The 25,594-nt window shown below is 36.1% G+C and overlaps 6 protein-coding genes across 6 annotated transcripts in view; 3 read left to right on the forward strand and 3 right to left on the reverse strand.

The window, feature by feature from the left end:
• Positions 1-15,484, forward strand: part of LOC117566728 (uncharacterized) — a 60,842-nt gene extending 45,358 nt beyond the window's left edge. The window contains 13 exon segments of the mRNA XM_052005640.1: positions 2,255-2,364; positions 2,851-3,136; positions 3,194-3,390; positions 4,006-4,194; positions 4,970-5,210; positions 5,275-5,454; positions 5,527-5,732; positions 8,334-8,514; positions 13,016-13,207; positions 13,764-14,277; positions 14,336-14,705; positions 14,767-14,938; positions 15,001-15,484. Of these exon segments, the coding sequence (XP_051861600.1) occupies positions 2,255-2,364; positions 2,851-3,136; positions 3,194-3,390; positions 4,006-4,194; positions 4,970-5,210; positions 5,275-5,454; positions 5,527-5,732; positions 8,334-8,514; positions 13,016-13,207; positions 13,764-14,277; positions 14,336-14,705; positions 14,767-14,938; positions 15,001-15,416 (3,254 nt within the window). The 3' untranslated portion in view covers positions 15,417-15,484.
• LOC117569610 (larval cuticle protein 2-like) lies at positions 814-1,547 on the forward strand. The gene is made up of 2 exons (XM_034250846.2): positions 814-928; positions 988-1,547. The coding sequence occupies exons 1-2, from the start codon at positions 917-919 to the stop codon at positions 1,438-1,440; spliced, it is 465 nt and encodes a 154-aa protein (XP_034106737.1). The 5' UTR covers positions 814-916; the 3' UTR covers positions 1,441-1,547.
• LOC117569604 (probable cytochrome P450 4ad1) lies at positions 6,182-9,754 on the reverse strand. The gene is made up of 9 exons (XM_034250838.2): positions 9,487-9,754; positions 8,656-8,765; positions 8,318-8,597; positions 7,466-7,535; positions 7,271-7,397; positions 7,047-7,211; positions 6,743-6,983; positions 6,499-6,681; positions 6,182-6,437 (listed from the first exon to the last, which is right to left on the reverse strand). Exons 1-9 carry the CDS (start codon positions 9,650-9,652, stop codon positions 6,223-6,225), a joined length of 1,557 nt encoding a protein of 518 aa, XP_034106729.1. The 5' UTR covers positions 9,653-9,754; the 3' UTR covers positions 6,182-6,222.
• On the reverse strand, positions 15,417-17,385 carry LOC117569600 (maltase A1). Its single transcript, XM_034250835.2, has 3 exons — positions 16,043-17,385; positions 15,778-15,973; positions 15,417-15,712 (listed from the first exon to the last, which is right to left on the reverse strand). The coding sequence occupies exons 1-3, from the start codon at positions 17,367-17,369 to the stop codon at positions 15,502-15,504; spliced, it is 1,734 nt and encodes a 577-aa protein (XP_034106726.1). The 5' UTR covers positions 17,370-17,385; the 3' UTR covers positions 15,417-15,501.
• Positions 17,386-19,446: 2,061 nt separating this feature from the next.
• LOC117569611 (larval cuticle protein 1-like) lies at positions 19,447-20,190 on the reverse strand. The gene is made up of 2 exons (XM_034250847.2): positions 20,074-20,190; positions 19,447-20,001 (listed from the first exon to the last, which is right to left on the reverse strand). The coding sequence occupies exons 1-2, from the start codon at positions 20,083-20,085 to the stop codon at positions 19,606-19,608; spliced, it is 408 nt and encodes a 135-aa protein (XP_034106738.1). The 5' UTR covers positions 20,086-20,190; the 3' UTR covers positions 19,447-19,605.
• Positions 20,191-23,065: 2,875 nt separating this feature from the next.
• LOC117569603 (maltase A2) lies at positions 23,066-25,307 on the forward strand. Its single transcript, XM_034250837.2, has 3 exons — positions 23,066-24,606; positions 24,768-24,896; positions 24,954-25,307. Exons 1-3 carry the CDS (start codon positions 23,093-23,095, stop codon positions 25,024-25,026), a joined length of 1,716 nt encoding a protein of 571 aa, XP_034106728.1. The 5' UTR covers positions 23,066-23,092; the 3' UTR covers positions 25,027-25,307.
• The last annotated feature ends 287 nt before the right edge of the window (positions 25,308-25,594 follow it).

Raw genomic sequence — 25,594 nt, forward strand, 5'->3', positions numbered from 1 at the left:
GTCTATCGGAGTTTCAAATTACTCAGTTTGATTGAACATTAATATACATGAAATATGTTCTTGATAGCTTGAATTATTGCAATTTGATTAGAGAACACTTTAAGGAGATGCATTTTGAAATAGAACTTCAATTTTAGTGCTCTATAAAGACGACCGAAAACTGCTTTTATAAACTAGCTAGACCACTTAAGTTATTCTTTCAAATACATAATATATAATAATATTATTATAACGTTACTATATTATTATATTCTAGAACACAATTCGATTTCTTAATATTTTATTATTGCATACTTTTCAGTATTAATCAATATTTCATTGATGTGATTGAATATTATATAAAATGATGTGAATAATTTATTTGCTAATTTTTATATGATCAGTTCGATTTTAAAAAATTTTATTGTTGCATACTTTGCAGTATTAATCAATATTTCATTGATGTGATATATAGTATTTAAAATTTAGTGATAGAGTGAAACAAGTTTTGGTATTGAGCAAAAATAAGCGATTAACTTATGACGTCATTAATTTAACAAATTGTCATTTGACTCGGTTTGGTCTAATTTCGAAGCTGTTCAATAACTTGATTCCACTAAGAAGATGACTTAGTGACAAATGGGCGCGGTTTTTGGCAACCAGTTCACAATAATGCACTTTAGCATTCATATCAATATTATGGCAGTAATTCAATAACTTTAACACAAAATAAAAAAATTAGTGGGAGCGTCTGTTAGACCCATAACTCATAGCCATAATAATTGTGCGATGCGCACGAACTGGTCTCAGAGTCTCCGAGCAGATACATCTTTTATTGTGTCCAAACACAGAGTTGACCGTATAAAAGCCACAGCACGAAAAGTGTTCGACATCAGTCATCGTTTGCTCTTAACGTTCTCTAACTGCACAACCAAAAATGTTCAAGGCTGTAAGTATCTAGTCCCAGCTCAAGGAATTTCTAGTGGCTAACTGGGGATCTGTTTACAGTTGATCTTCGTCGCTTTTTTCGGCATCGCTTTCTCCTCACCACTTTCGAACAGTGCTCTTCGCTCCTTGGGTGGATCAATTGGTGCTAGGAAAGTCGTCCCAAAAGTGGTCGATGTCGCCCATGTTGCCGTCTCCCATGCCAGTGGCGATGATGTGCACGCCGAGACCTTGAACCGTTCCGATGATGTCCGCGCCGATGGCTTCAGCACCGTCTTGGAGACAAGCAACCACATCAGTGAGTCAAGGAACGGTGATGTGCATGGAAACATCCACGGAGACTATGGCTGGATCTCACCCGAAGGCGAGCACATCCAGCTCACCTATGTTGCTGATGAGAACGGTTACCAGCCAAGTGGTGCCCATCTGCCAACTCCACCCCCAATCCCAGTGGAGATCCAGAGGGCTCTTGAATGGATCGCATCTCATCCCCCAGCAGAGACCTATGAGCATTAAAATTGATTGATCCCTTTGAATGGACTTGGACTTATCTTTGGAATAACGATGGTGAAGAATAGTTTTTAAGTCTTTCGAGAATAAACTCAAATTGCAAACTCTTTAAATATCATTTGTGTCATTATTTTTTAATTTAAGTAATTTATATTATAAAGTGGAATATTTAAGATCTTTTCAATTGATTTAGAAATCAAATTGACAATGTCAATAGCACTTTAAATTAAAGATGCACAAATTGCTGGCAATAAAATATGGAATGCGACGGGATACAAGAAGTGATATCATGGTAATAAATAATGTATACGATTTTGCTAAGGTGTTATTCTAAAACCTGATCAATTCATTATTTCATTTCATTTGCATTTCACTACACTTGCTTTATTGAATATTTGCTTAAACATTTAACGGCAAAATGCATTCAAAAGAATGTATTTTTATGGAAATAATTGTGCAGGCGAAACTCTTTCAAGTTATTGACAATATACTTTGTCAAATATTCATTAGACATTGTCTTTCTGTGGTATTATAACAGTGATTTTTCTCAATTTTGTATGACCTTATGATATTTTTTCCCCAAATGTTAAATGAATCAAAGAATATGAATAACTTTGCTTTACAAATTTAATTTTATACTATTATATTAGATTTTTTTTCAATCAAATTACAAATACGAATATTATTGCGACCGTCTAAGAAATAATTTCTTAATTCTTAATACAATGGCCCATATTTAACTATTCAAAACGAGTATAACATAAACATATCAAAATATGTTTTATTTATTTATTTTTATGTTTTTCTTTTTATAATACAGCTTATTTGAGAAACCTATTAAAATGGGGTCAACAGTATGATTACAAAAACATGCGTCTTTGGGCTGGGCCACTGCCTTATGTGTTAATAATGGAAACCAAGTATCTTGAGGTAAGTGAACGCAAGGTATCTTTGTCTATAGTTGCTCATTCTGACTGACTCCGTTATTTATTCACTGTGTATCTGAACTATTACCACCACCCAATCGACAAAAGAGAATAAACGTTTACACAATATACATAATACGCTATGAGGATGAATTTTCCATAATCAAGTATCAAAATAATTTTTAAAAATCTTTTCTTTAATTAATAAGAGTTTTTATTTTTTGACAAACACATGATATGAAAAAAGAGGCCATACATAAAAAGATTCAAACGTATGTATGTTAGGCAATTACCTATTCACTCAGGAATTTAAAACCAAATTTTACTGATATTATACTGAAATTTTCTCACATACATTATTAACAAACAACATCATTTAGAATATTACAATTGCTAGAAATTTTGTAGATATACATAACCACTTTACCTGAGTTATCAATAAATGAAAAGTATGTCAGTAGATTAATTAATTGTATTTTTTTTAATGCAGCATGTGCTAAGTAGTACCACTTTGGCATATAAAGAAGATCCTTATAACTTGCTGTATCCATGGCTTGGCAGAGGACTTCTCACTTCAAATGATCATCAATGGGCCGTACGTCGGAAGCTGATAACGCCTTCATTCCATTTTAGAATCCTTAAAGACTTTTTGCATGTCATTAATGAGACAACTGGTCGCTTTATGACGCTGCTGGAAAAAGAATCTGCTACAGCTCACAATCAGATGATCGATATTCAAGATCTGGTCACGAGGAATACTATTGATGTTATTTGTGGTAAGCACTGTTAACCTAATTCACAACTAGTTTCCCCTCAATTTGATATTCTTATAGAGACTGCAATGGGCTTTCGGGTCAACAGCATTGAGGGGAAACCTTCGCCGATAGTTGAAGCCATAAGTATCCTCTGCAACGTTATTCCCGAACGTGCATTTGCCGTTGTGAAGCGCATTGACTTCTTCTTCAAAATGACCCCATTATACAAACAGCAGCAGGAAGCTCTGGTCACTTTGCGTGAAGAGTTTGCAAAGGTAAAAATATGGCAAAGTTTTACGATTTTTCATATTATTATACATATGTACATACTTGTACAATTGTTTTTATACCCGCTACCCATAAAGTATATATATACATATATTCTTCAACAGCATGAACAACTGAGATGATATAGTCTTATACATACGTCTGTCTATCGGTCTGTATGTGTGTCCGTCCGTCTGTACGAGCACCTACAGAGTTCTCAGAAACTATACGAAATTGCGATACAATTTTTCAAGGTTGTTTCAAATGTTCGTCACTTTCATTTCCGTCCCAAAAATTGTCAAAACAAAAAGCAAGCGTAATAACAATTATAACTATGTTATTACGGATTCCTAAAAATGTATTTGTATTCGAATGTGCAAAGTCCTCACCTTGGCTGACAATGGTATATATTAAATGTAGTACTATGTCAATGTATCAAATATAGTCCCAGGTATTTTTCAATATATATTTTGTTGATATACTTTAAGATTAATACCGTACAGTTTCGAATTTTCCCAATATCGGTAGAGGGTATCTTACAGTCGAGCACACTTGACTGTAACTTTTTTACTTGTTTTGCTTTCAATAAGAAAATTATATATTAGGCCTTTTTAAATTTGTAGATTATTGAACAGCGTCGCCTATTAATTAACTCTTCAAGTTATCAAGCGTCGTTAGAAAGTAATGATGATGTCTTCGATTCCAAGCGTCCTAAAATGGCATTCCTTGACAATCTTCTGACGGCCGAGGTGGAAGGTAAACCAATGTCATTCCAAGACATTTTTGAAGAAGTTTCAACATTTATGTTTGAGGTAATTAATATTACTCACTTAGCTAAATATCTAAAATAAGTTTCATCTTTTATATTTTATTACCCGAAAATAATTATTTTAAAGAAAAAGTTAACCTGTGCGAATTGTGAACTAACAACATTCCATTTCATAATTTTGGGTGTAATTAAAATATCATTTTAGCAGATATTTTCGCTTCATATAATATAAGTAATTAAGATTTCATTTAATTGTACTTCCAATTTAACACTTTTTCTTCAGGCTATAAATACCATTTAAAGCAAATAAAGATAGATGAATTAGCAAATAAAAACTTATTGTTTCATCCATCTACCTACATATGCATATGTATTCTAATATCTGATTCCATAAAATATATTTATTTTTAATTAGTGCCAACGATTTTTTAACTTTAGTCCGTTCTTATTCACATATTCCATTTATGATAAGTCGTTTTATTTTTGCAATCGATTGTTGTTCACTTTCGTCTAATTGTTTGAACTCGGTAGCAAATCATACTTTTGTGTTTGGATTAAAAAGACATTATAAAATGTATTTTATGCCTTACACATAAAAAATTCAAACAAATTTATAAAGCAAATAGTGTTTAAAATAATGAACGAAGAAAGTCAATAAGTGAACAAAAACCTAAAACGGACGATGAAAGATGAACGAAATCGATCGATGAACAACTTTGGAAACAAAACCGAATGACCTTAATAAATTAAATAATACAATAAATTAAGGATGTTTACATAACGCACCTATAATAAAACTTTCACACGCTTTTCTATAGGGTCACGATACCACAGCCTCGGCCATAACATTTGCCATTTTGTGCATGGCATTAACGCCCGAGACTCAACAAAAGGCATACGAGGAGCAGCTGAAAATCTTTGGGGATGATAAAACACGTCATCCCACATACGATGAAGTGCAAGAGATGAAGTATTTGGATCTGGTGATCAAGGAGACATTGCGACTTTTTCCCAGTGTGCCATACATTTTTCGCTTTATTCGCAATTCGACTGTAATTTGTAAGTTGAAATGTAATTGCGATAAAAAATTCTTATTAATTGTTAATATTCAACTATATACTAGTGGATAAATACTTTCCGAAAGGGACGACAATTGCATTGCCAATTTTGTCAATTGGACATAGTCCACACAGTTTTGATGCACCTTTTGAATTTCAACCCGAACGCTTCGAGGTTGACAACCGCTCCCAAGCAAGTGCCTTCGATAATGTGCCCTTCAGTGCCGGACCCAGGAACTGTATAGGTACATATTTACATACATGCATATATCTAAATTAAAAATGAAACTTGTTCATATAATTTTCATTTACTTTAGGTCAAAAGTTTGCGCTGCTTGAGCTTAAAGTGACGCTGTCTAAATTACTTCGCAAATTTCAAATTCTGCCTGCTCCTTTGTCGAAGCAGACCATAGCTCAAATCTTCAATCCTCGCTATCGACCTGGACCGCAAGAAGTGAAACTCCAAGTGGCCGTAACGCTCAAGTCCATGACAGGAGTTTTAGTTCGACTCCAAAAGCGACCATAACACAAACGTTTCTTTTTTTTTTATTCTTCACTAATTTTTGTTTAATTTACGGCGTGGCTTTATTATATTATATTTCCTTAAGATTAAGGTGATAATCTTTAAATAATACAAGAATAAACAAGGAATAATCCTAAAATATACCAAAATGCTATGTTTATATAGTACTAAATTATAAATTTACTATATAACATAGTGCAAAATATATCAGATTGTCAGTTAAAGTAACTAAGACCAATAGTAAGTAGACTTTTTTGCCCAAAAATATTTCTTTAATGACTTTTAAAATTTGAATTCTGATTGAAACCAAATTTTCAGAAATCGTAAAGACTATAGTTATTATTGTATATACTTTTTATGGTCGGTGATGCCTCCTTCTCCCTGTTGCATACAATTCTTGGATGCACAAAGTTATAATACCCTTCCACCTAATAGGAAAGACAACCAACTACAATTTCTTAAGTGGGATCTTTAATAAATATCAAAATATTTACAATCGTTTCTTAAGTCTTATTTGAATACCGTTCTCCGATTTAAGAGTAACACGTATATTAAATATAGGATCGTATTCAGTCTCCGGTACACAATCAATGCGTGTATGGTCATTGATGCCAGGCGGCAAATTATCCACTGGGGGCAGTATTTCAAAGTGACGCACTAACTGGGAAAGAATCGCCTGCACCTCATACATGGCAGATTTCTCGGCTGTAAAATTAAAGTGGTTGTTAAAATATTGTAATACAAAAATTAATTAAATTTGTTTTACCAATGCAACGTCTGGGTCCAGCGCTAAATGGCACACTCTTGAATGCATCGATGCCCGTGTTCTTTTCAGCATCTTCGAAGCGTTCAGGTCGGAAGACACAAGGCTCTTCAAAGTAACGTTCGTTGTAGCCCATTGCAAGAAGGCACATCATCACTGTGGTACGCTTAGCCACTTTGGTGCCATCTAGAGAAGAATGAGGTTCAATAAGAATTCGAACATTCGATGAATCCTCCAAAATATTTACTGATGTCAATTGCTTTGCGATTGGTTCGCGCTATGATTGGCACAGCTGGGAACAGACGCAAAGTCTCACGAATAACAAGCTCCAAATAGTGCATTTTCTGTAATCGTTCAATGTCTGATTCGCCACTCAGATCTTTGCCAAATATGCGCACTTGTTCCTCATAGACTTTTTGTTGAATATGTGGATGGCGAGAGAGAGTATAGACGGCGAAGGAGATTGCAGAGGCTACGGTATCATGTCCCTACAATAATAAACATTAAAATATTTGAATTATTCATTTCATTCCGTTACACTCAAAACTTACCGTAAATATAAATGTTGAAAGTTCTTCGACAATTTCTCGCTCCTTCAGCGCACGTCCATCGAGCTTGGCACCCAATAAAATATCGAGGAAGGGTTTATTGATAGGCTCGCTGTTATTAGGCTTCGCATTAGCTTTCGCTAATTGATGATTGCGTTGTTCAATGATCTGCAAGAATCGTAAATAATCCATAAGATTATCCAGCAATCGATTCAATTGATACTTACCCTCTTAACCTCATTTCTAAGTAGTTGCAATGCCCGACGCTGCTTCAAATAGTACGGAGTCAGTCGGAAAAGCGCATCGAAACGCTTTACAATGCTGAAAGTGCGCTTCTGCACCACATCACAGAGACTGTCATATGAAGCAAAATGTTAATAAAGCAAATATTGGCAGAGTGGTTAACGATCCAAATCACTTACTCTTCGATTGCACTGTGCAAATTTGAGGGCTCGTCATTCAGCGAGTTGCTGGCCAAGCCTGTTGCATTTTCTGGAAGGATTAAAAGATTGCATTTGGCATTGTAAGTATTTCTCATTGAAAGAGCATCTATACAACTTTACATCAACTTATGAAAAGTTATTTAAATAATTTCAAAATCAAACAATAATGAATGATTTCGATTTTGTATGTGCATATCTTACATCAAATATAATTGGTGAATGAATTATTATCAACAATTTAAGAGTAGAGAATTAAACCGTTAAGGTCTTAAATCTTATTATTCTACTCGACATTTATGCTCTCTTTATGCTAACAAATGTTTTCATAATATTAGATAAGTTAAGGTTGATCAATGATTGAGTTTTTTACACAAAGTTTTCTTCCATCAATTACAATATGTCTAGCAAGAGTGTAAGTAGAAAAATAACAAGTTGTGAGATTCTTAAATCTTGTTCTGAGTTGTGCCACTTCTCCATTACAATTATGTAAAAAGCTTGGCAGAATTTTGAGTGTACATTGCTGTTTAGCATATTCGAAGTGCTTCCTTGAAAACGCTCCCTTAAAGATGCTCATATTTTGGGCGATGTGAAACTTTGTGACCGCACAATCTCTGGTACTTGTAGCCATATTCTAGGCAATAAATCTTATTTATAAAATGGTCGTAATAAATTACAAAAATAAACGAGTGCAACGGCATTAAGCCCGCTCTCTGTGGTCTAACCATACGAGTAGGGATGGAAAAAAGGGAAAACGACAAAAAAAAAAAACAATATCCATGACAAATGCTTGAAGTTTTTTCAAACTGGCAAAAGGCAACAGGCTCCACCTACCACACACAATATCCAGGGTACACTTGGCAACCAGCACCTGGGCATCGAAGGGCTGCAGTGTCTCTGCCTGTTGGTCGAGCTTCTTCACAAACCTCTCGCTTGTCCGATGCACCACACGCAAATAACCTTCGATTGCGGACCTTTCGAAGGCTGGAACATAGAGCTTCTGGTGCTTCAGCCAACGGGCGCCGGAGCTGGTGAGCAGACCATCGCCCAGCCAGGGTCGAAGAAAGGAGTACAAGTGCTCCTTGTAGAGAAGTGAAGAGCTGGACAACATATTCTGGTCAAAGGGCAATAAATTTATATTCAAGTTTTCAATTTCGAACTGGTTGGCTTACCTGAATTTCAGCTGGATCACTAAGTATCATGTGATATTGCAATAACACCAGCGAACGATAGCCTTGAAAATCATATTTTCGGCAATACTGCAAGATTTTCTTTGGGTATTCTGTTAAAGATGTAGAAAATGTATTGACATAAACTAAGTAATAATAGTAATTTAATCAATTTTCTTGGATGTACTTTACTATCTTTAAACTCTATATTTTTCAGCACTCGCCATATTGTTAGTTTGCATAAAATATTGGTAAAGTAAAGTGATAAAGGAAAATGAGCAAAAGCTGCCATCGCACAATGACTGCATCAAGCATCTATTAAATCGCAATGAAAGAAGCTAGAACTGAGAGATTGAGTTGAAGTACAATGGCACTGAGGCATTCAATGCTATCCAAGCATGGCTATCAATTGTTGTGCATCATTTCTATTCGGTCTATTGTGCATTTGGAATGATTACTCAGCAGTCTCGAGTAAGAAAACAGCACTAAAATTATTCCTCGAATTGCAATTGGGGACCGCCGATTGTCTGGAGGGAAATCTGCCGCATAAAAAGAAGCTCTGATATCTTATGGAAATTACAAGAAAATCTTGTACAGAGAATAAATACGGCTCTGACTGCATTTTGGCATTTTTCTTTGAATATGAAATTCAGTGCAATGAATAATATGCATTTTTTTTTCTCAAATGAAAACGAAACGGCAACGGCATTTAAAAAGATTTACTTTCCTTGAATTTATAAATTGCAATTTTGGTTCGCCTTCAGCAGAGTACAAGTACTTCTGATGCACTTGTCTAAGTAGTTCATAAATATAGGTTGCTGGTTATCTACTCACCAGCTGGCTTGAGTCCAAACTGAAAGAGGTTACCGACAAATGGATATGGCGTCGGACCTGGTATCATTTCCATAATACCAGCCATGTGATCCAAGTAATTGAATATCCGCACACCCTTAAAGACCAAAAGGGTGGCCAAAATAATGGCCGCTGCAACCAGAAACATTTCTATCACTATTGTTATATACTACGCAGTTGAGTGAATAATTTCTCGTTTCGCGATTTAGAATTAGTGTCCGTTCAATTTGCGAAAGGTTTGGTAACTGATCAACTCACACGAAATGTCTTGAGTTATTGCCAAATTTCGTGGTCAAACCAGCGATAACATCATTGATAAGCTGCTATCTACACTTACACTTAGCTACTCTATGAAGATATAATATGCACAAAATAAGTATGTCGATCTAAAATTAATTTGTAATGCAATAAACCGGCAACACTTATCACTGGTTGTAAATATAATCATTCCTAATTGCATGTTCAATTATGGCACTTGAATTGGTAGTTGTGCTAGCTAGTTAAAGTTAGTTCCCCGTAGTAATTGGCTAATTAAATTGTCAATTGACTCACCGTGAATTAAGATTATGACGTGGAAGTTTAAAGTACACTCCTGGTCTGATAATTGTTATCAGATTGTAAAACAACTTCAAAAGTCTGTGAGTCAAATCTTAATAGGGTGACCTAAATCAACAATTTTAAAATTAAAAGTGAATAAAAATATTATTAGATGCAAATTATCGATTTCAATTCAATTAGTAAGTATTATTAAAAGCAAATTATGTATGTTCTTGGATTAGATTAAATGTAATAGTTAAAAAAGAAGTAACAACTTTACAAAAAAAATAATACTTAACTAAATTGTATTAGTTGGAATCGAAAATAAATGAACAAATAAAATTATTTGGGCATATGACATCCGCTCGACTAATCCAAGATCAAAACCACAATTTCATGCAATCATTGTATACTTTTAGGCGCTACTGAAAAATCTTATCTTATCCAGTTAACATTAAAAAATCATACTCTTCAATGGTCGAAGAGATGCTGTAGACGTGACTTTTTTTTGTTTTCTATAAACCGGCAATCAAGAAATATTTGTATTTTTTCTTTTAATATTTTTATTTTTTCTTTGAAAAATTTGATTCGTATAAGAATCGTAAACGAAATTAATTTAATTGTATTTTTTTATTTTTTAATGTTTGACCTGAAAGAAGTTTTCCCTAGAATGTGTTTTTATGGTTCTTTATTAGTTCAACTACTTAATAAGTCTGATATCTAAGAAAATAACAATTTTATATGTTTAATAATATTTTATTTATATTTCTATGTGTTAACTTTAGTATTTAACTGTAGAATCATCAACTAAGAACATCTAAAATTTGTATATTTATAAATAACCTAACTACATCGGCTCCTCAAAACACTTCTTGACAAGCGTCTTTATTGTGCACAAAACTTGTTTGGGTATGTGCAAGCTAATCAAAAATTATACTCAGGTATAAGACGAATAAGAGAGACAGTCGTATAACGTTTACTCTCTTAATGATTAACAGACTCCCGTATAAGAGAGCAGACTGGTTGTAAATTATTCGTTTAGCAACTTTTGTTTATGTTTTGCTTGTTTTGTTTGTTAGCACGTTCTCATTTTCACAGTGCTTCAACCAACACTCAATATAATGAACTCAGCGTTTGATATTAAAATAGCGTTTATTTTAATGCATTCGAATGGCTAATTTGTATACATACCGGTATATCAAATAATTTCCATATTTTTTATTCTACAGTAAAACTATAGCTCAATTAAAACTAGGGATTATTTAACGTAATTGAATTGGTATTAAAATGCACAACCATGCAAGCAATAAAAATCAATTCAGTTGAGTTATTAATTGTATAACCCGTCCAACAATGTGTGTCAGAAATATACATGTAAATATAAAATACTTACATTTAATTTCAAAAAATACGATTAGTGTCAGACACAATAAGTTTTGAATATACATACATACGTAGATTTAGATTGTTTTCTATATCCACCCACATTACACAAAAAATGTTAATTTTTTCATAGATGGCATTAAAAATATACATTCCATTTATATAATAAACAAATCACTCTATAATTGCTTTCCTTAAGTACGATTAACAAATAATAATGTAATAATGTTATATTGTAAAAATCGACTACAAACCAGGTTTATGTATTCAACAACAGGTAGAAAAGATTGGACAGAAGAATGTTTTTATTTATGACGACTCATTATTATATGACCTAATACAAGTCTAATCGATTACTTTAAAAAAAATATAAGATTTAACAGACGATCAAGGTTCACATGAAACATGTTTCTGGCACAACAAAAAACAAATAAGAAATCTACAATTAAGGGGGCTCGACTGTGAGATACCCGCAACCCATGAAAGCAAAACATTCTTTTATTATTCTTGAAAAATACCAAATTCATTTACCGTAAATATGCAAAACTAAACTATATGTTTATCGATATACTCTACAATAAAAATAAGCCATAGAGTACAGAATATTCTAAATTGTCAATCAAATCAACTAAAGCTTGACTGCAGCAACCGTTTTGTGCCTTATTCAATTTATTTTATATAACTTTTAAAATTTGTATCTGATCACAACCAAATAAGTAATAATAAACAAATAAATGTAGTTATTATTATATGTACCATCAATTTCTAACTTTAAAATTTCGCTTGCTATTCGATTTTTTCGATTTACTGGGGTGGATGTGGGCATGTCTCAAATCTACGAGCAACAACTCTATCAATTATAACTCTATCTCTTGTAGACTCTGAGATGTACAGGTATTCACACGAACAGACAGACAGACGACAATCATGTCTACATTGTCTACGCTAATGACGCTAATCCAGATTATACATATGTACATACATATATAGGTAATGGTCGAAGATGCCTCCCTCTGCCTGTTACATACATTGTTTTGTAGTTACAAACTTATAATACTTATAATACTCTTCTGTGGCAGGTATATTCAATGTATTTTTATTTTAAATTGCACTAAGTCTTAAAAAAAGTATCGTTTGCGTTTAAGATCAATTATTGTGAAATAAAATCAAAAAGATTGTTTTATTATTTGTGTTTACAGACATCAAAGTGCACCATCGAAATCTTTGTACTTTGTTCTGCTTGTTTTATCAGTAGAATCATAGTTCAAGTGCAATCCTCCGTCTGGCGGGATACTAAAACAAATTAGAACTCGTTTTGAGTGTATCTGCAGACCACCATAAGATATATTTTATTTATCATTATAACTATTCATGCAGATGAAACAAAAATCTCGTCTTAGTTTGGCGATATACGCTCTCTTATTTTTCTGCCGACTCATTGTGATTTGTTGAAACCCTCGAGTTTTTTAAAGTAACTCTAATCTGTAAATGTGTAGACGATGATGCCGTATTTAAGTTGTGCGCCGTCTGGAAGCTAGTCGCATTGTCAGTCGGAACCTCGTTCGGTGCGGACGGAACGAGTTTTATTTTTAATTTCGGAGTGTATCGCAGCGTGTGGTTGAAATGTGGTTTATTTTGTATGCCATACTGGCATTGCCAGTGTTATTGTTTTTATATTTCGAACTGAGAGTGGCTAATAAAAAACGCGTGCTAAACAAAATAAGAGGCCCGCCAACATTGCCTGTAATTGGGAATGCACATCAAGTGGGCAAAAATCCAACCGGTAATTGCATCAAAATAAAAACAAACAAATTGAAAACTATCAAAAAAGAACAAATAAATAATGTGAATCGTTTTGCATTTTCTCGAATTGTATTAGAGCTGATGAGGATTGTGGAATTACATCAGTTTAAATGCAATTCGGATTAAAGCATTAATTGATTGGCATCAAATACAATACCCGAAAGTATAACACTAAATTAAAATACAGAAAAAATACCACCCGCAATTAATGATGATAACGCTATAAGTACTCTGATAACTAGGTTAAGATTAATTTTTGTTCGCAACTGATTAGTGTAGTGAAAACACGCAAGCAAAACAAAATTGTAGACTTGCCTCTCAGAAATTGTGATAGTGGCGAAATAACATATAATCAGAAATGATTGCATATACAATTTGTACAGACTCGAAGATAATAAAATAATTACTGCGATATCACATAATGCACTTCAAAATAATATACTTGGTTTTCTTGAAAATGCAAAGAATTTATAAAACTGAGATAAGAGTGAATAAGTTGAAAAAATAATAATATTTTGTTTTATTAATCAACACAGAAATTCTGAATACATTCTTCGATTGGTGGTTTACTTATGATAGAGATAACTTCCGCTTTTGGGTTGGCTATTATGCCAATGTTTTTATTTGCAACCCCAAACATCTGGAGGTAAGTCTTGAAGAAATATTGATCTGTGCAATTTAAACATGTTGTTTATCTTTCAGTATATATTGCAGCAACACATTGATTACTAAATCGGATATTTATGACATGCTGCATCCATGGCTTGGAACTGGATTACTAACTGGAACTGGCAGCAAATGGCACAAGCATCGCAAAATGATAACGCCCTCATTTCATTTCAACATTCTTCAAGACTTCCACACAGTCATGAATGAGAACTCGACCAAATTTATTAAACAACTGAAGAAGGTTTCAGCCGGCGATAGTATTTTCGATTTTCAAAATGAAACACACTATTTGACACTGGATGTGATCTGTGAGACCGCCATGGGAGTGCCCATCAATGCTATGGGACAACACGACTCGAGTGTAGTGAAGGCATTTAAGGAGTGAGTAACGTATTAAATTTCTACGTCTAAAGTTCAAAATTAACCAACTTTTATTTAGTATGTGCTACAACCTTAATATGAGAGCCTTTAACCCTCTGAAGCGATCGGAGACGCTCTATCGTTTCGCCCCTGACTATGAGGAAAATTCCAAGACTCTTAAGATTCTGCAGAACTTTACCAACGAAATCATTGAGAAGCGCATTGAAGCTCATCGCACAGGCACCGCTAAGAAAATCGAGGGCGATGAGTTTTCCCGCAAGAAAATGGTCTTCATGGACGTGTTGCTTTCCTCCACGATTGATGGTCGCCCCTTGACACAACAGGAGATATACGAAGAGGTTTCCACCTTTATGTTTGAGGGCCACGATACTACCACATCGGGTGTAGCCTTTGCTGGCTACTTGCTCTCTCGGTTCCCCGAAGAACAAGTAAGTCGAATAATTACTTACGCTGCCTAAAAGTATGCTATAGTTTTTTTTTTATTCAAAGCGCAAATTGTATGAGGAGCAGCAAGCAGTGATGGGCAATGAAATGCACCGCGACGCGACTTTCCAGGAAATCGCCGATATGAAGTACTTGGACTTGTTTATCAAGGAAGCTCAACGCGTTTACCCCAGTGTACCATTTATTGGACGATACACAGAAAAGGACTATGATATACGTAAGTAGTCAGTGATATATAATATGAGTAAGAATATTTAGAAATTTATATTCAATTTTCAGATGGCACCATTGTACCCAAAGGCACAACCCTTAATTTGGCGCTTATTAATTTGGGGTATGATGACCGCACTTTCAAGGATCCGCTTCGCTTCAAGCCCGAACGCTTTGAAACTGAAAAGCCCGGACCCTTCGAGTATTTACCTTTCAGTGCAGGTCCACGTAACTGCATTGGACAGAAGTTTGCCTTGCTCGAAATTAAGACTGTAATCTCGAAGTTAGTGCGTAGCTTTGAGGTGCTACCCGCCATGGATGAACTGATCTCGAAGGATGGTTACTTAAATACCTATATCGGACTGCCGACGGCAGAGAAATTGCGAAAAGAAAAACAAGGTCACAAATACGATCCCATTTTGTCAGCTGTGCTAACACTTAAGTCAGAGAACGGCCTGTATCTGCGTTTACGCGAAAGAAAATGATTTCTTCTTATTTTGTATTTATTATATTTACAATACACAGCTTTTTATTGTTGAAATGTTAAACTATTCTGTGTATGCTATTCATTTAATTAATGCCTACCAAAACTGTGCCCACATTAGAGTTGGCATTAAATTCAGCAGTCTGCACAATGTCGCCATTGATGTACTGTGATTGCAATGAGCTGGTGATGATCTCAGCCTGTGCGCCAAGACTGAAGTATTGGGTGAGATCAATAGTCTGATTGGAATCACCCAGATTAAGCACAATCACATAAAGATCGCTGCCTTCCTTTTGACTGTAGAGAGAAAAGAGTTAGATTTGTATTCAATGAAAGCTATGTGATTAAAATTAATTAATTACCGTGAGTAGATGATAATATCATCACCCACCGCTTGAATCTTCAGTTCCCCAGTCCGGAACGAGGGCTCTTGTCGCACACGCACTAGGGTCTTGAAGATCTGCAGATGGGACTGTGGAGCACGCAACTGCTGAAGGGCGTTGTTTGTCTTATAGTCGTCAGCCACTGGCAACCAGGTTTGGTCACCGCTAGTGAAACCTAAACAAGAGTAAACGTAAGTGTTTAGTATTCCATGGGAATTAGCAAATGATTAGCAAATTTACTTACCAGCCATTGAGGAGGCATCCCATTGATAAGGCGTACGTTCTGGATCACGTGAGCGTGAATAGTATTGGTCCGGATCGGAGTTACATGCCTGTGGATCGACAGTATCCTCCCAGCTAATGAACACATCGGTCATGCCCAGTTCCTCACCGTTGTAGGTGACTGCATGGCCTGGCAATGTCTGCAGCAAAATGTTGATCAAGTCAATGCGTTGCACACCAAATCGCGAAGCCACTCGTTTGTTGTCGTGGTTACCAAGCACCCAGTTGGCATAGACACCAGCTGGCATGGCATTCATCCATTTCTCAATGTGCTCCACATAGTCGGATGCCGTCGATGCGTTGTTAATATTCGAAAGGAAGTCAAAGTTGAAGGGAATCTGCGAGCCATTGCGAGTGCCGTCTCCATAAAACTTCATGATATTGTCGAAGCTAGTGTAGGCCTCAGTCATAAGCAGCCGCGGATCTCCGCCATTTTCTGTGTGATATTCGTCGACCAACTCGCGCCATTGATAGATCATGTCAAAGGTTTCAGGCTGATCTTGTGTGTAAATGTGCTGCGTGTAGCAATGATCATCGGGATCAGGGCAACTGGCGTCATTCGAGAGCGGCTCATCGGGATACTCATTGTTTTGATCCAGATCGACCTCAAAGAGATAAGGAACCGCATCGATGCGGAAGCCAGAGACTCCCTTTTCCAGCCAGAATGTGATGACGTTCTTCATCTCAGCAACGACGGCAGGATTGCGATAGTTGAGATCAGGTTGTGCCGTTGCAAACTGATGCAAGTAATACTGTTGTCGGACCTCATTCCATTCCCAGGCACTGTAACGAAACTCCGAGTTCCAATTGCTTGGTGGTTCACGTTCACCGGTTGTCTCATTGATCTTGCCATCATGCCAGATATAGAAGTCCTTGTAGTCGGGATCGCTGTCCACGGACTTGATGAACCATTCGTTCTGATCGCTTGAGTGATTTGGTACAAAGTCGAGAATAATCCTAATGCCGACCTCCTTGGCACGGGTAATTAAACGATCAAAATCGTCCATGGTTCCATACTCGGGGTGTATCTGATAGAAGTTGGCAATGTCATAGCCAAAGTCGACCATGGGTGACTTGAATATGGGCGATAGCCAAGTAGCCGTGAAGCCAATGTCCTTAAGGTACTGCAGCTTCTCAGTGACGCCATTGAGGTCTCCAATGCCATCGCCATCGGAATCGCGAAACGAACGAGGATAGATCTGATAATAGTTGCCACTCTCCCACCACTCGGTGGCACCTGCGATGCCCAGCACCACGGAGACGATAGCAATGACTGTCGCCAATCGCATGTTGAATGTATTTGCTTCAACTCATTTGTGACACTGGCTTTTTATTGGAGGTTGATAAGTCCATATCATGACCGTACCCACTTTGGATTGCCCATTTGAATTGCTAGACAAATAGCTTACATATATAGTACATTTGTATTCTCTTCGGAAACTAATACCTCCATCGCTCAATAGTCATTGTTCATCCCGCTACTCAACTCTGGGAAATCAGATAATGTTCCCATTCTCCAGCACTATTTGTTACCCAACAGCAATTTTTTTGATTGTGGAAAATTTGTACTTCTGGTTATTTATTTATTGTTGTCTTTGTACATTTGAAGTGTGCAGCAGTATTACTCAGCTGGCACTAATCATCTGATAGGAAGCCCAAAATACTAGTCAGCATACTTGTTCTCTAAACCCCTTATACATCTATCTCTAAGAGGCTCATTATGAGATAACGCTAAATGAGGGTAAACAGTTTTCGTTATAAACAACTCGTTAATACAAGCAAATACTTCAGCTAAAGTTTTCCTTTTTGGGTAACCTTGTAAATGTCATTTAATAGGATGATAAATCAATTACAATGTATAAAATACTTTAACCATTGTAAGAAATATAAGGAGTTACAAATGTTATAACTGCAAGAGAGTTATGTAAATGCTTAAGTATGATTTAACCCAAATTTAATATGCAGACATATATTATATTATTATTTATAGAAAAGTCAATTTTGTGGAACAAAAATTTTAGATTTATATTTTTCAAATTTAAGTGCTAGTATACAAATACCATTAAAGTACAAATAAATTCGAATCGTTGGCTAGTTTTCGTGATATTTTAAGTTAATAAATATAACATAAATTGATGTCAACAAATACTGTAACAATAATATCTTAAAATAATCAAGCAGCTCATTTTCAATCTCTAAAACTATTTCTCCTGTAATACTTTTTTAAGCTTGCTTGTTTTCCATTCCCAGGTAGTATTTTAATTTTATGTAAGAACATAGTTTATTTCTATATCTTGATGAATATCTTACACAAAATTATTGCTTTTTAACAAAATATATGTCATCAACAGTCGATTCCGCGAGTTACAGAAAATCAACATCTCAACTTGACATAAGTAGATTGTTGGCTTTAAAACATCATGTTTGGACCCATACATATATGGTATGTGAATATGACGTCTTGGTAATAGTGCTTGACAAGATCGTAGATAGTTATCAATCAAATCAGCTTTGCAGAAACAAACAAGGTCGCTATCGAATGATGAATCGACAGAAGATTAGTTATCGTAATATAAGTTCTTGATGTTATCGGATCATTCCTATTGAAAAGTCGCTGTAGTGTACTTTAGTGAAACGTTTATCTATGAAGCTAATTCATTCAGTTAAATAGGAACATAAATCAAAGGTTTTGGTTGACTAAATTAGATCTGAAATTTATTTCTAGTTTTGTCAAATGAATAACCTAATTCAATTATTATTATTTGCTTTGGATTTGAAGTGCTTCAAAGCGATTAACATTATTCATTGTATTAAATCAATCAATGTCAATGTCAAACTCTTTTGATAAGACCATAAACATGAACTACTTATCAGTCAGATTAAACATATTTAATAATAATGAGTTAAAGATATGTCTGTATATATTTTAATCTATATGTGCTGTTATTGCTGGTTATTGCGAATTTGGTTTTAGTAGCACAGTAAATAATTGATAAAGCATCTAGAAAATGTATAAAATTCAAATTTAGTGCGAATAAAAACGGTATTTATACCCGCTAACCATAGCGTAGAAGGGTATTGAATCTTTATGCCTCCAGGAAATGTATTTAGCAGCCAGAAAGTGATATTTGGTATATTTTAAGTGTAGTACAATCACGATATACCAAATATAATCGGCATATTTTAATATTTGTTCGTATATTTTCGGTATGGTTCTTATTAAAAGTGTAGCTGGTAGCTGGTATCTCACAGTCGAGCACATTCGACTGAAGCCATCTTACTTGCTTATTATTTGTAACTTTCTCAATTTATTGATCTCATATTAATTGTAAAGATTGCTATTGGATTAAAAAGATAAGACCATACTTTGTTTCGTTGCAAATACGTATTTATTATGCTTGTCAAAAAAAAAAAGATTTTTTTTTTTGAATTGAAGAGCTTAAAGACTATCACGACGTTTCAGAGACTAATCAATAGGACGATCCAGGTTCATAGCTAAGAGTTATCTCAGCCTGCGACAACTTCTTAGTGGTGGACATGGTGAGCAACCTCTTCGTGGGAGTGCGCAGCATTCCATGCCAGGGTGCGGGCAACATGCTCAGGGACGGCGGGGATAGCATCACCAGTTGGCTGGTAACCATTCTCATCGGCGACGAACTTGATTTCAATGTGCTGGCCCTCGGGAGAGATCCAGCCGTAGCTGCCCTGGATGTTGCCGTGCTCATCACCGCTGTCTTGGCGGGTGATGTGGTTGCTGGTCTCCAGGGATGCATCAAAGCCATCGGCGCGCACATCATCCTTGCGGGAAAGAACCTCAGCGTGCACATCATCCGGGTGACCAACAACGTGGTGCTCAACATGTTGAGGTTGTGGCTGGTGGACGGCAGCAAGGGCAAGGCCGAAGAGAGCGCAGATCATCACCTAGAAGAATTTGCAAAATTACAAAATTTTGTTATTATCAATCCTTGAATGCATAGATTGTTCCACACTTACAGCTTTGAACATCTTGATTGGGATTTGAGTGTGCAGCTTGTAGAACGATGAGAACGAACGTTGACTGATACTCCACTCTGATCAGACAGAGTCTTTTATACAAAACTGCAGCCATATCAAATGTGGATCCATATTAATTGTATCGCCCAGTTTATGGGGCTTGATCTCATCGCGCAGTTACTGCCTTGAATTATGGTTGTCTCTGGCGAGCCCACTTCTAAAATGCTTCGCTTAGAAACAGAGACAGTTCGATAACAAGATACGAGCCCAGCTTAATCATTGAATTAATGCGCATACTAAAGTGCATCAAACAGGTCCCAAACTTGTTCGCATCTCAAAACAACAGCTTGTCATCATTGCCAAAAACACAGGCCCCCTTCTGGCCGACCAATCAAGTTGACTGACGATCGCCACTTGACAACGGCAAAATGCATGCATGTGAGCATCTAACATTTTCTGGAGTCTTTTTAAAGTTATAGCACATTTGTTTCTATAATTATACTTTTGGTGTGTATTAATTTGGTTATTCCCTGTGTTTGGCAATAATAACGGAACAATCGAATGGAGACAAATACAAAAATTTGCAAAAAAAAATTGGAAACCGTTAACTTACTTAATGACTTCATTTACATACAAATAGTACAGATGGGGGAAAAAATAAATAATAAAAATGCAAAAAATGAACAAATGAATGTATGCGCTGTAAAATTTCTGTACACTTCAAGCATACTATTCGTTTTTATTATAAGTATAAGCTTATCAAAGCAATTGAAATTATAGAAAACAAGTAAGAAATCTTCAGTCGAGTGTGTTGGACTTGGAGATACCCGCAGCCCATTGTGAATAAAAGCAAAACAGTGCGGTATAATTTTAAATATACCAAATTGATATACCGATTGCTATCTTTGATATATTAATATTGTACTACATTCGAAATATACCATAGATTGCAAAATATACCAGATTGGCAGCCAAACTAGTAGTACACAAAAGTCGTTTTTGTCCATGCAAAATTATATCTTCAATAAGTTAAATCACTATTATCTGAATGCAACCAAATTTTAAGGAATAATAAAACTTATTGTTATTATTGTATGCATCAGAAATCGCGACACAAACTTTAAAATTTGGTCAAAATTTAATACACACTTGATATGTATATAACAATAATAATATAACAAGTGCTGTCGTTATATAGCTCTAACTCTTATTATTTGTTGTTGTTGTTGTAGTAAGTCAATTTAATGCCAATAATGAATTCACATGCCATCAGTCTTCGCTCTTCGTTGCAACTGTTTAATGATGTCCTATACATTTATTTAATTTATTCACTTTATTTGCACTTCTTTAATTCATATAATTTATAGTACTTATTCATTTCTATATTCCCCGAAGTAAGCTCTTAAAATGCAATTAAAATAAAGTAAGTCGAGCCACAACACCTAGGGAATATTCACGAGTTTTCGAGCATCGAATGTAATGAAAATGTGATGCACTCGATTTCTACTTGCTTATCGTGCATATTTAAATGTGGAAAAAGGAATGTGGTCATTCTCTTTGTTGGGCATGCACAAGTCCTTCATTAATTAACTAAATGTGAGTAAGCTTAAAGCTTTGTAATTTATTTAAGAGCACATCAAATTATTAATGGCCGTGGGCTGGCAAAAAATTTGTCAAAAAATAAAGTTGAGCATTTTATTTTTGCTGTTGAAAAATGTCAAGTGAGTGGTCGGTCACAGTTGACAGCTGTCAAGTCGCTAGTAGCGCACGTACATGAACTTTAGGCCTTTTGATTTTATTGCGTCAAGGATAAAGCCTCTGAGGTTCTTTATGTCCGTTTGGTGTCATGCAGTAAACTCGAGGGTGATTTAATATTACATTTGCTCAGAGATTTACTTTAAAAACTTAGGATGAACATATTTTAAAGTAATTTTTAAAAATTGATTTTAAGAAATATATTATACAATTCATTTAATATTGTCAATTATTTATATTAATTTTTTTTATTATTTAGTATTTATTAGAATATTGATTTTATAGTGCTGTCATGTTTTAATTAAACATTTAATTTATTTAAATTAACATTAAGTCATAGATATTATCACTTGTGTCTTTTAAACATTGATTATATGGCCTAATTATAATTTCGCCAAACTCATCGATCAACCTACGAAATGTGATAAAGCCAAAAAAAAACCGCTGGGTATCTGAATGCTGAGCGCGGGTCACATAAAACAATTTTATGGCAGCTTTTTGCGAATCCGAGTGGGATTCAACGTGTTGGCCAGTGTATCGGAAATGACATCAATGCTCACGCATATCTTGTCGTGATATAAATGACTCCAAAAGCATACCCTGTGCATTATATGTGGTACAAATAAGTACAATAAAAATATATATTATAGATATTTACTGAATATTCGCTGTAGTAGTTATAAATTATTAATTTATTATGTATTAAATATTAAAATGTATATTAAATGTTACAAATATATAAATTCTCCACAAATAGAGAATACATAATATAAGTATTGTTATTTTACCATCTTTAAAGAATTAAAATCTTAAAAGAATAAGTTAACAAGCATATTAAATATATTTATATTCTCAGTCTATCAATATTCCAAAATGAATAACTTACCCTTATTTAAAAGCCTCACAATTGAATAATTATTATATATTTGCATTGGTAATTTCCCATCATTAAATTTCTTTATGCTCGCAAGTCGATAATTTCCTGCTTTTATTGCTCAAAGGATAAGTGAGATAAATGTGACTGTTATTAAAATTCAATAGGCCATAGTTTGAAGGTCTATTGGCGGGATTTATGGCTATAGGGTATCAATAGAGTTCGCACTGAACTTGTGTGCAATCTGAAAAGTGTGCCATAAAAGTAGCCAGATTACCCGGCATTGGGTGGGTCTTATCGACTTCACAATTCCTATCGCGACATGCCAGAGGCAATTGTTATTAGCAAATTGATTTTGCGACACTCTCAAAACTCTCAAACGTAGGCGACATGTTGACGCGTTTACTTCTCGTTCTGGCCGCGCTGCTATTTGTGGCCACACCACATTTCACCGTCGCAGCAGCTGTGGACGATGTCGATTGGTGGGAGAATGCTGCCCTCTATCAAATCTATCCTCGCTCCTTCCAGGATAGCAATGGCGATGGCGTCGGTGACTTGCAGGGCATAACACAGCGATTGGCATATCTGAAGGAGATTGGCATCACGGCCACTTGGCTCTCGCCCATATTCAGTTCGCCGATGTCCGACTTTGGCTATGATATATCGAATTTCACCGAAGTCGATTCCATATTTGGCACATTGGATGACTTTAAGGCGCTTATGGTGCAGGCAAAGTCGCTGGGTCTCAAGATCATACTGGACTTTGTGCCCAATCATTCGAGTGACGAGTGCGAATGGTTCCAGAAGTCGGTGAATCGTCAGGATGGCTACGACGAATTCTATGTGTGGCACGATGGCAAAGTGAATGCTGAGACCGGGGAACGTGAGCCGCCCAGTAATTGGGTGAGCGTCTTCGGTGGCTCCCAGTGGACCTGGCATGAGACACGACAGCAGTACTTCCTGCATCAGTTCCAGGTGAAGCAGCCAGATCTCAACTTTAGCAATCCGATGGTTCGTGAGCATATGCTGGATGTACTGGGCTTTTGGCTTGATCTCGGTGTGGATGGTTTTCGCATAGATGCCGTGCCTCATATCTACGAGCATCGCAATGCCGATGGCAGCTATCCAGATGAGCCAGTCAGTGGCTGGAGCAGCGATCCGGATTCCTACGATTATCACGATCATATCTATACCAAAGATCAGCCAGATACTGTGGAACTCATGTACGAATGGCGCGACTATTTGCTCAAATATGAAGCTGAACATGGCGGCGAGACACGTGTCCTTCTAGCAGAGGCTTACAGTGCTGTGGAGACATTGAGTGCGTACTTCGGCAATGGCACTCGACTGGGCACACAGCTGCCTATGAATTTCCAGCTGATGTATCTCAGTGGCTACTCAACGGCTCGGGATGTGGTCGGCAACATTGACTACTGGATGAACACCATGTGGGCAAATCATCAGACGGCCAATTGGGTTGTGGGCAACCACGACACCGAGCGTGTCTCTACTCGCATGGGTGCCCATAAAGTGGATCTGCTCAATGTGATTGTGAATTCTTTGCCAGGTGCCTCAGTCACCTACTATGGCGAGGAGATTGGGATGGCCAATGTGGAAACCGAGTGCACCGAGATCTCCTGTGACAATCGTGATGGCGAACGAACTCCCATGCAGTGGGCACCTACAAAGAACGGTGACTTCTCCACGGCTGAGAGTACCTGGTTGCCACTTAGCACCGACTTTGAGCGTTACAATGTGCGCACTGAGAGGGGCGTGGCTCGCTCCTCGTTGCAAGTGTTCAAGGGTCTGCAGCAGCTGAAGAGCAGCTCCGCTTTTCTGGCCTTCAAGCAGGAAGGTGGCTTCTCCTACGAGGCAGTCACAGAGCAAGTGCTGCAGATTATACGGTAAGTAAAGAACTTGTTCCTTATGAAAATATTTCAATATTGATTCTCTAAATCTCATATCGATCGTCTCATTAACCTAGTTTGCATTAAGATGTTGTATAAGCAGTAGTGTGTCCATTATAGTCAAAACTTAACGTTATCCTTTCCTACACTCTCCTTAGAACAAATCTGCGCAATGAGGAGTATCGCATACTTGTCAACATGGGTAACAAGATAGAGAAGATTACAGGACTCTCGAACAAGGTCTATGAATACATTTTGGTCACCGCATACTCTGTCCACAGACCTGGGTAAGTCAGGAATTTCTAACTCCAATTTGCCTATCAACTCACTATTTTGCTTTCCAGAGAGACAATTGATCTGAGTGAAAGCATAATACTTATGCCGTATGAGGCCATTGTGTTACGCTGGCTGGCGTGATTCATTTGGGTTTTTGGCCATCACTTAATCTGTGCATTTTATGATCCTCATAAAGATAAATCCTCATTTGGGACCCCAAGCCATGTGCTTTTTAATGCCATCAGCCACCTGCCACATGGGTCTGAGAACTACACGAAGAACTCAAAGTTCAATTGCAAGTACTCCAGAATGTTGTAAATACCAACCACAAGAGGTCCCGAATTAACTGATATAATCACTTTTCAACACTTCCCACACTTAAGCGATCGATAAGGCGTGATCATAAAACTATTACAACAGAATGACAGATTGTGTTTGCATTTGATAATTGGTTTTTCAGAAAGTCTTAAAATCTTATCGGCAATAATAACAAGTACGGTCGACTGCAGTAAATATTTACTGTGAATGACCAGTGGCTTTTGCTTCCTGCTATCCTAATCTGTGTTGGGGGGAAGAGGAATGCAGACGGAGAAATACTTGACCAGAAACTAAACAACAAACATTTCTGATGTGGCTATATTAAGTGCTTTATTTATGTTTTTTCGGAATTTCCATAACTCATTCATTACACTCTGACAAAGCAAATAAA

The sequence above is a fragment of the Drosophila albomicans genome, chromosome 3 (genome assembly GCF_009650485.2).
Source record: "Drosophila albomicans strain 15112-1751.03 chromosome 3, ASM965048v2, whole genome shotgun sequence".
Taxonomy (NCBI): Eukaryota; Metazoa; Arthropoda; class Insecta; order Diptera; family Drosophilidae; genus Drosophila; species Drosophila albomicans.

Bases quoted from the DNA above. Each gene is read 5' to 3' on its own strand.
- LOC117569600 (XM_034250835.2), bottom strand. From the start codon at position 17,369: ATGCGATTGGCGACAGTCATTGCTATCGTCTCCGTGGTGCTGGGCATC. The intron at 15,974-16,042 runs GTAAGTAAATTT...ACTCTTGTTTAG, and splicing joins GGATGCCTCCTCAATGGCTG to GTTTCACTAGCGGTGACCAA. The intron at 15,713-15,777 runs GTAATTAATTAA...TTCTCTCTACAG, and splicing joins GATATTATCATCTACTCACG to TCAAAAGGAAGGCAGCGATC.
- LOC117569603 (XM_034250837.2), top strand. From the start codon at position 23,093: ATGTTGACGCGTTTACTTCTCGTTCTGGCCGCGCTGCTATTTGTGGCC. The intron at 24,607-24,767 runs GTAAGTAAAGAA...CACTCTCCTTAG, and splicing joins CAAGTGCTGCAGATTATACG to AACAAATCTGCGCAATGAGG. The intron at 24,897-24,953 runs GTAAGTCAGGAA...TTTGCTTTCCAG, and splicing joins TACTCTGTCCACAGACCTGG to AGAGACAATTGATCTGAGTG.
- LOC117569604 (XM_034250838.2), bottom strand. From the start codon at position 9,652: ATGTTTCTGGTTGCAGCGGCCATTATTTTGGCCACCCTTTTGGTCTTT. The intron at 8,766-9,486 runs GTGAGTAGATAA...CATCTTTAACAG, and splicing joins GTTTGGACTCAAGCCAGCTG to AATACCCAAAGAAAATCTTG. The intron at 8,598-8,655 runs GTAAGCCAACCA...CCCTTTGACCAG, and splicing joins GTGATCCAGCTGAAATTCAG to AATATGTTGTCCAGCTCTTC.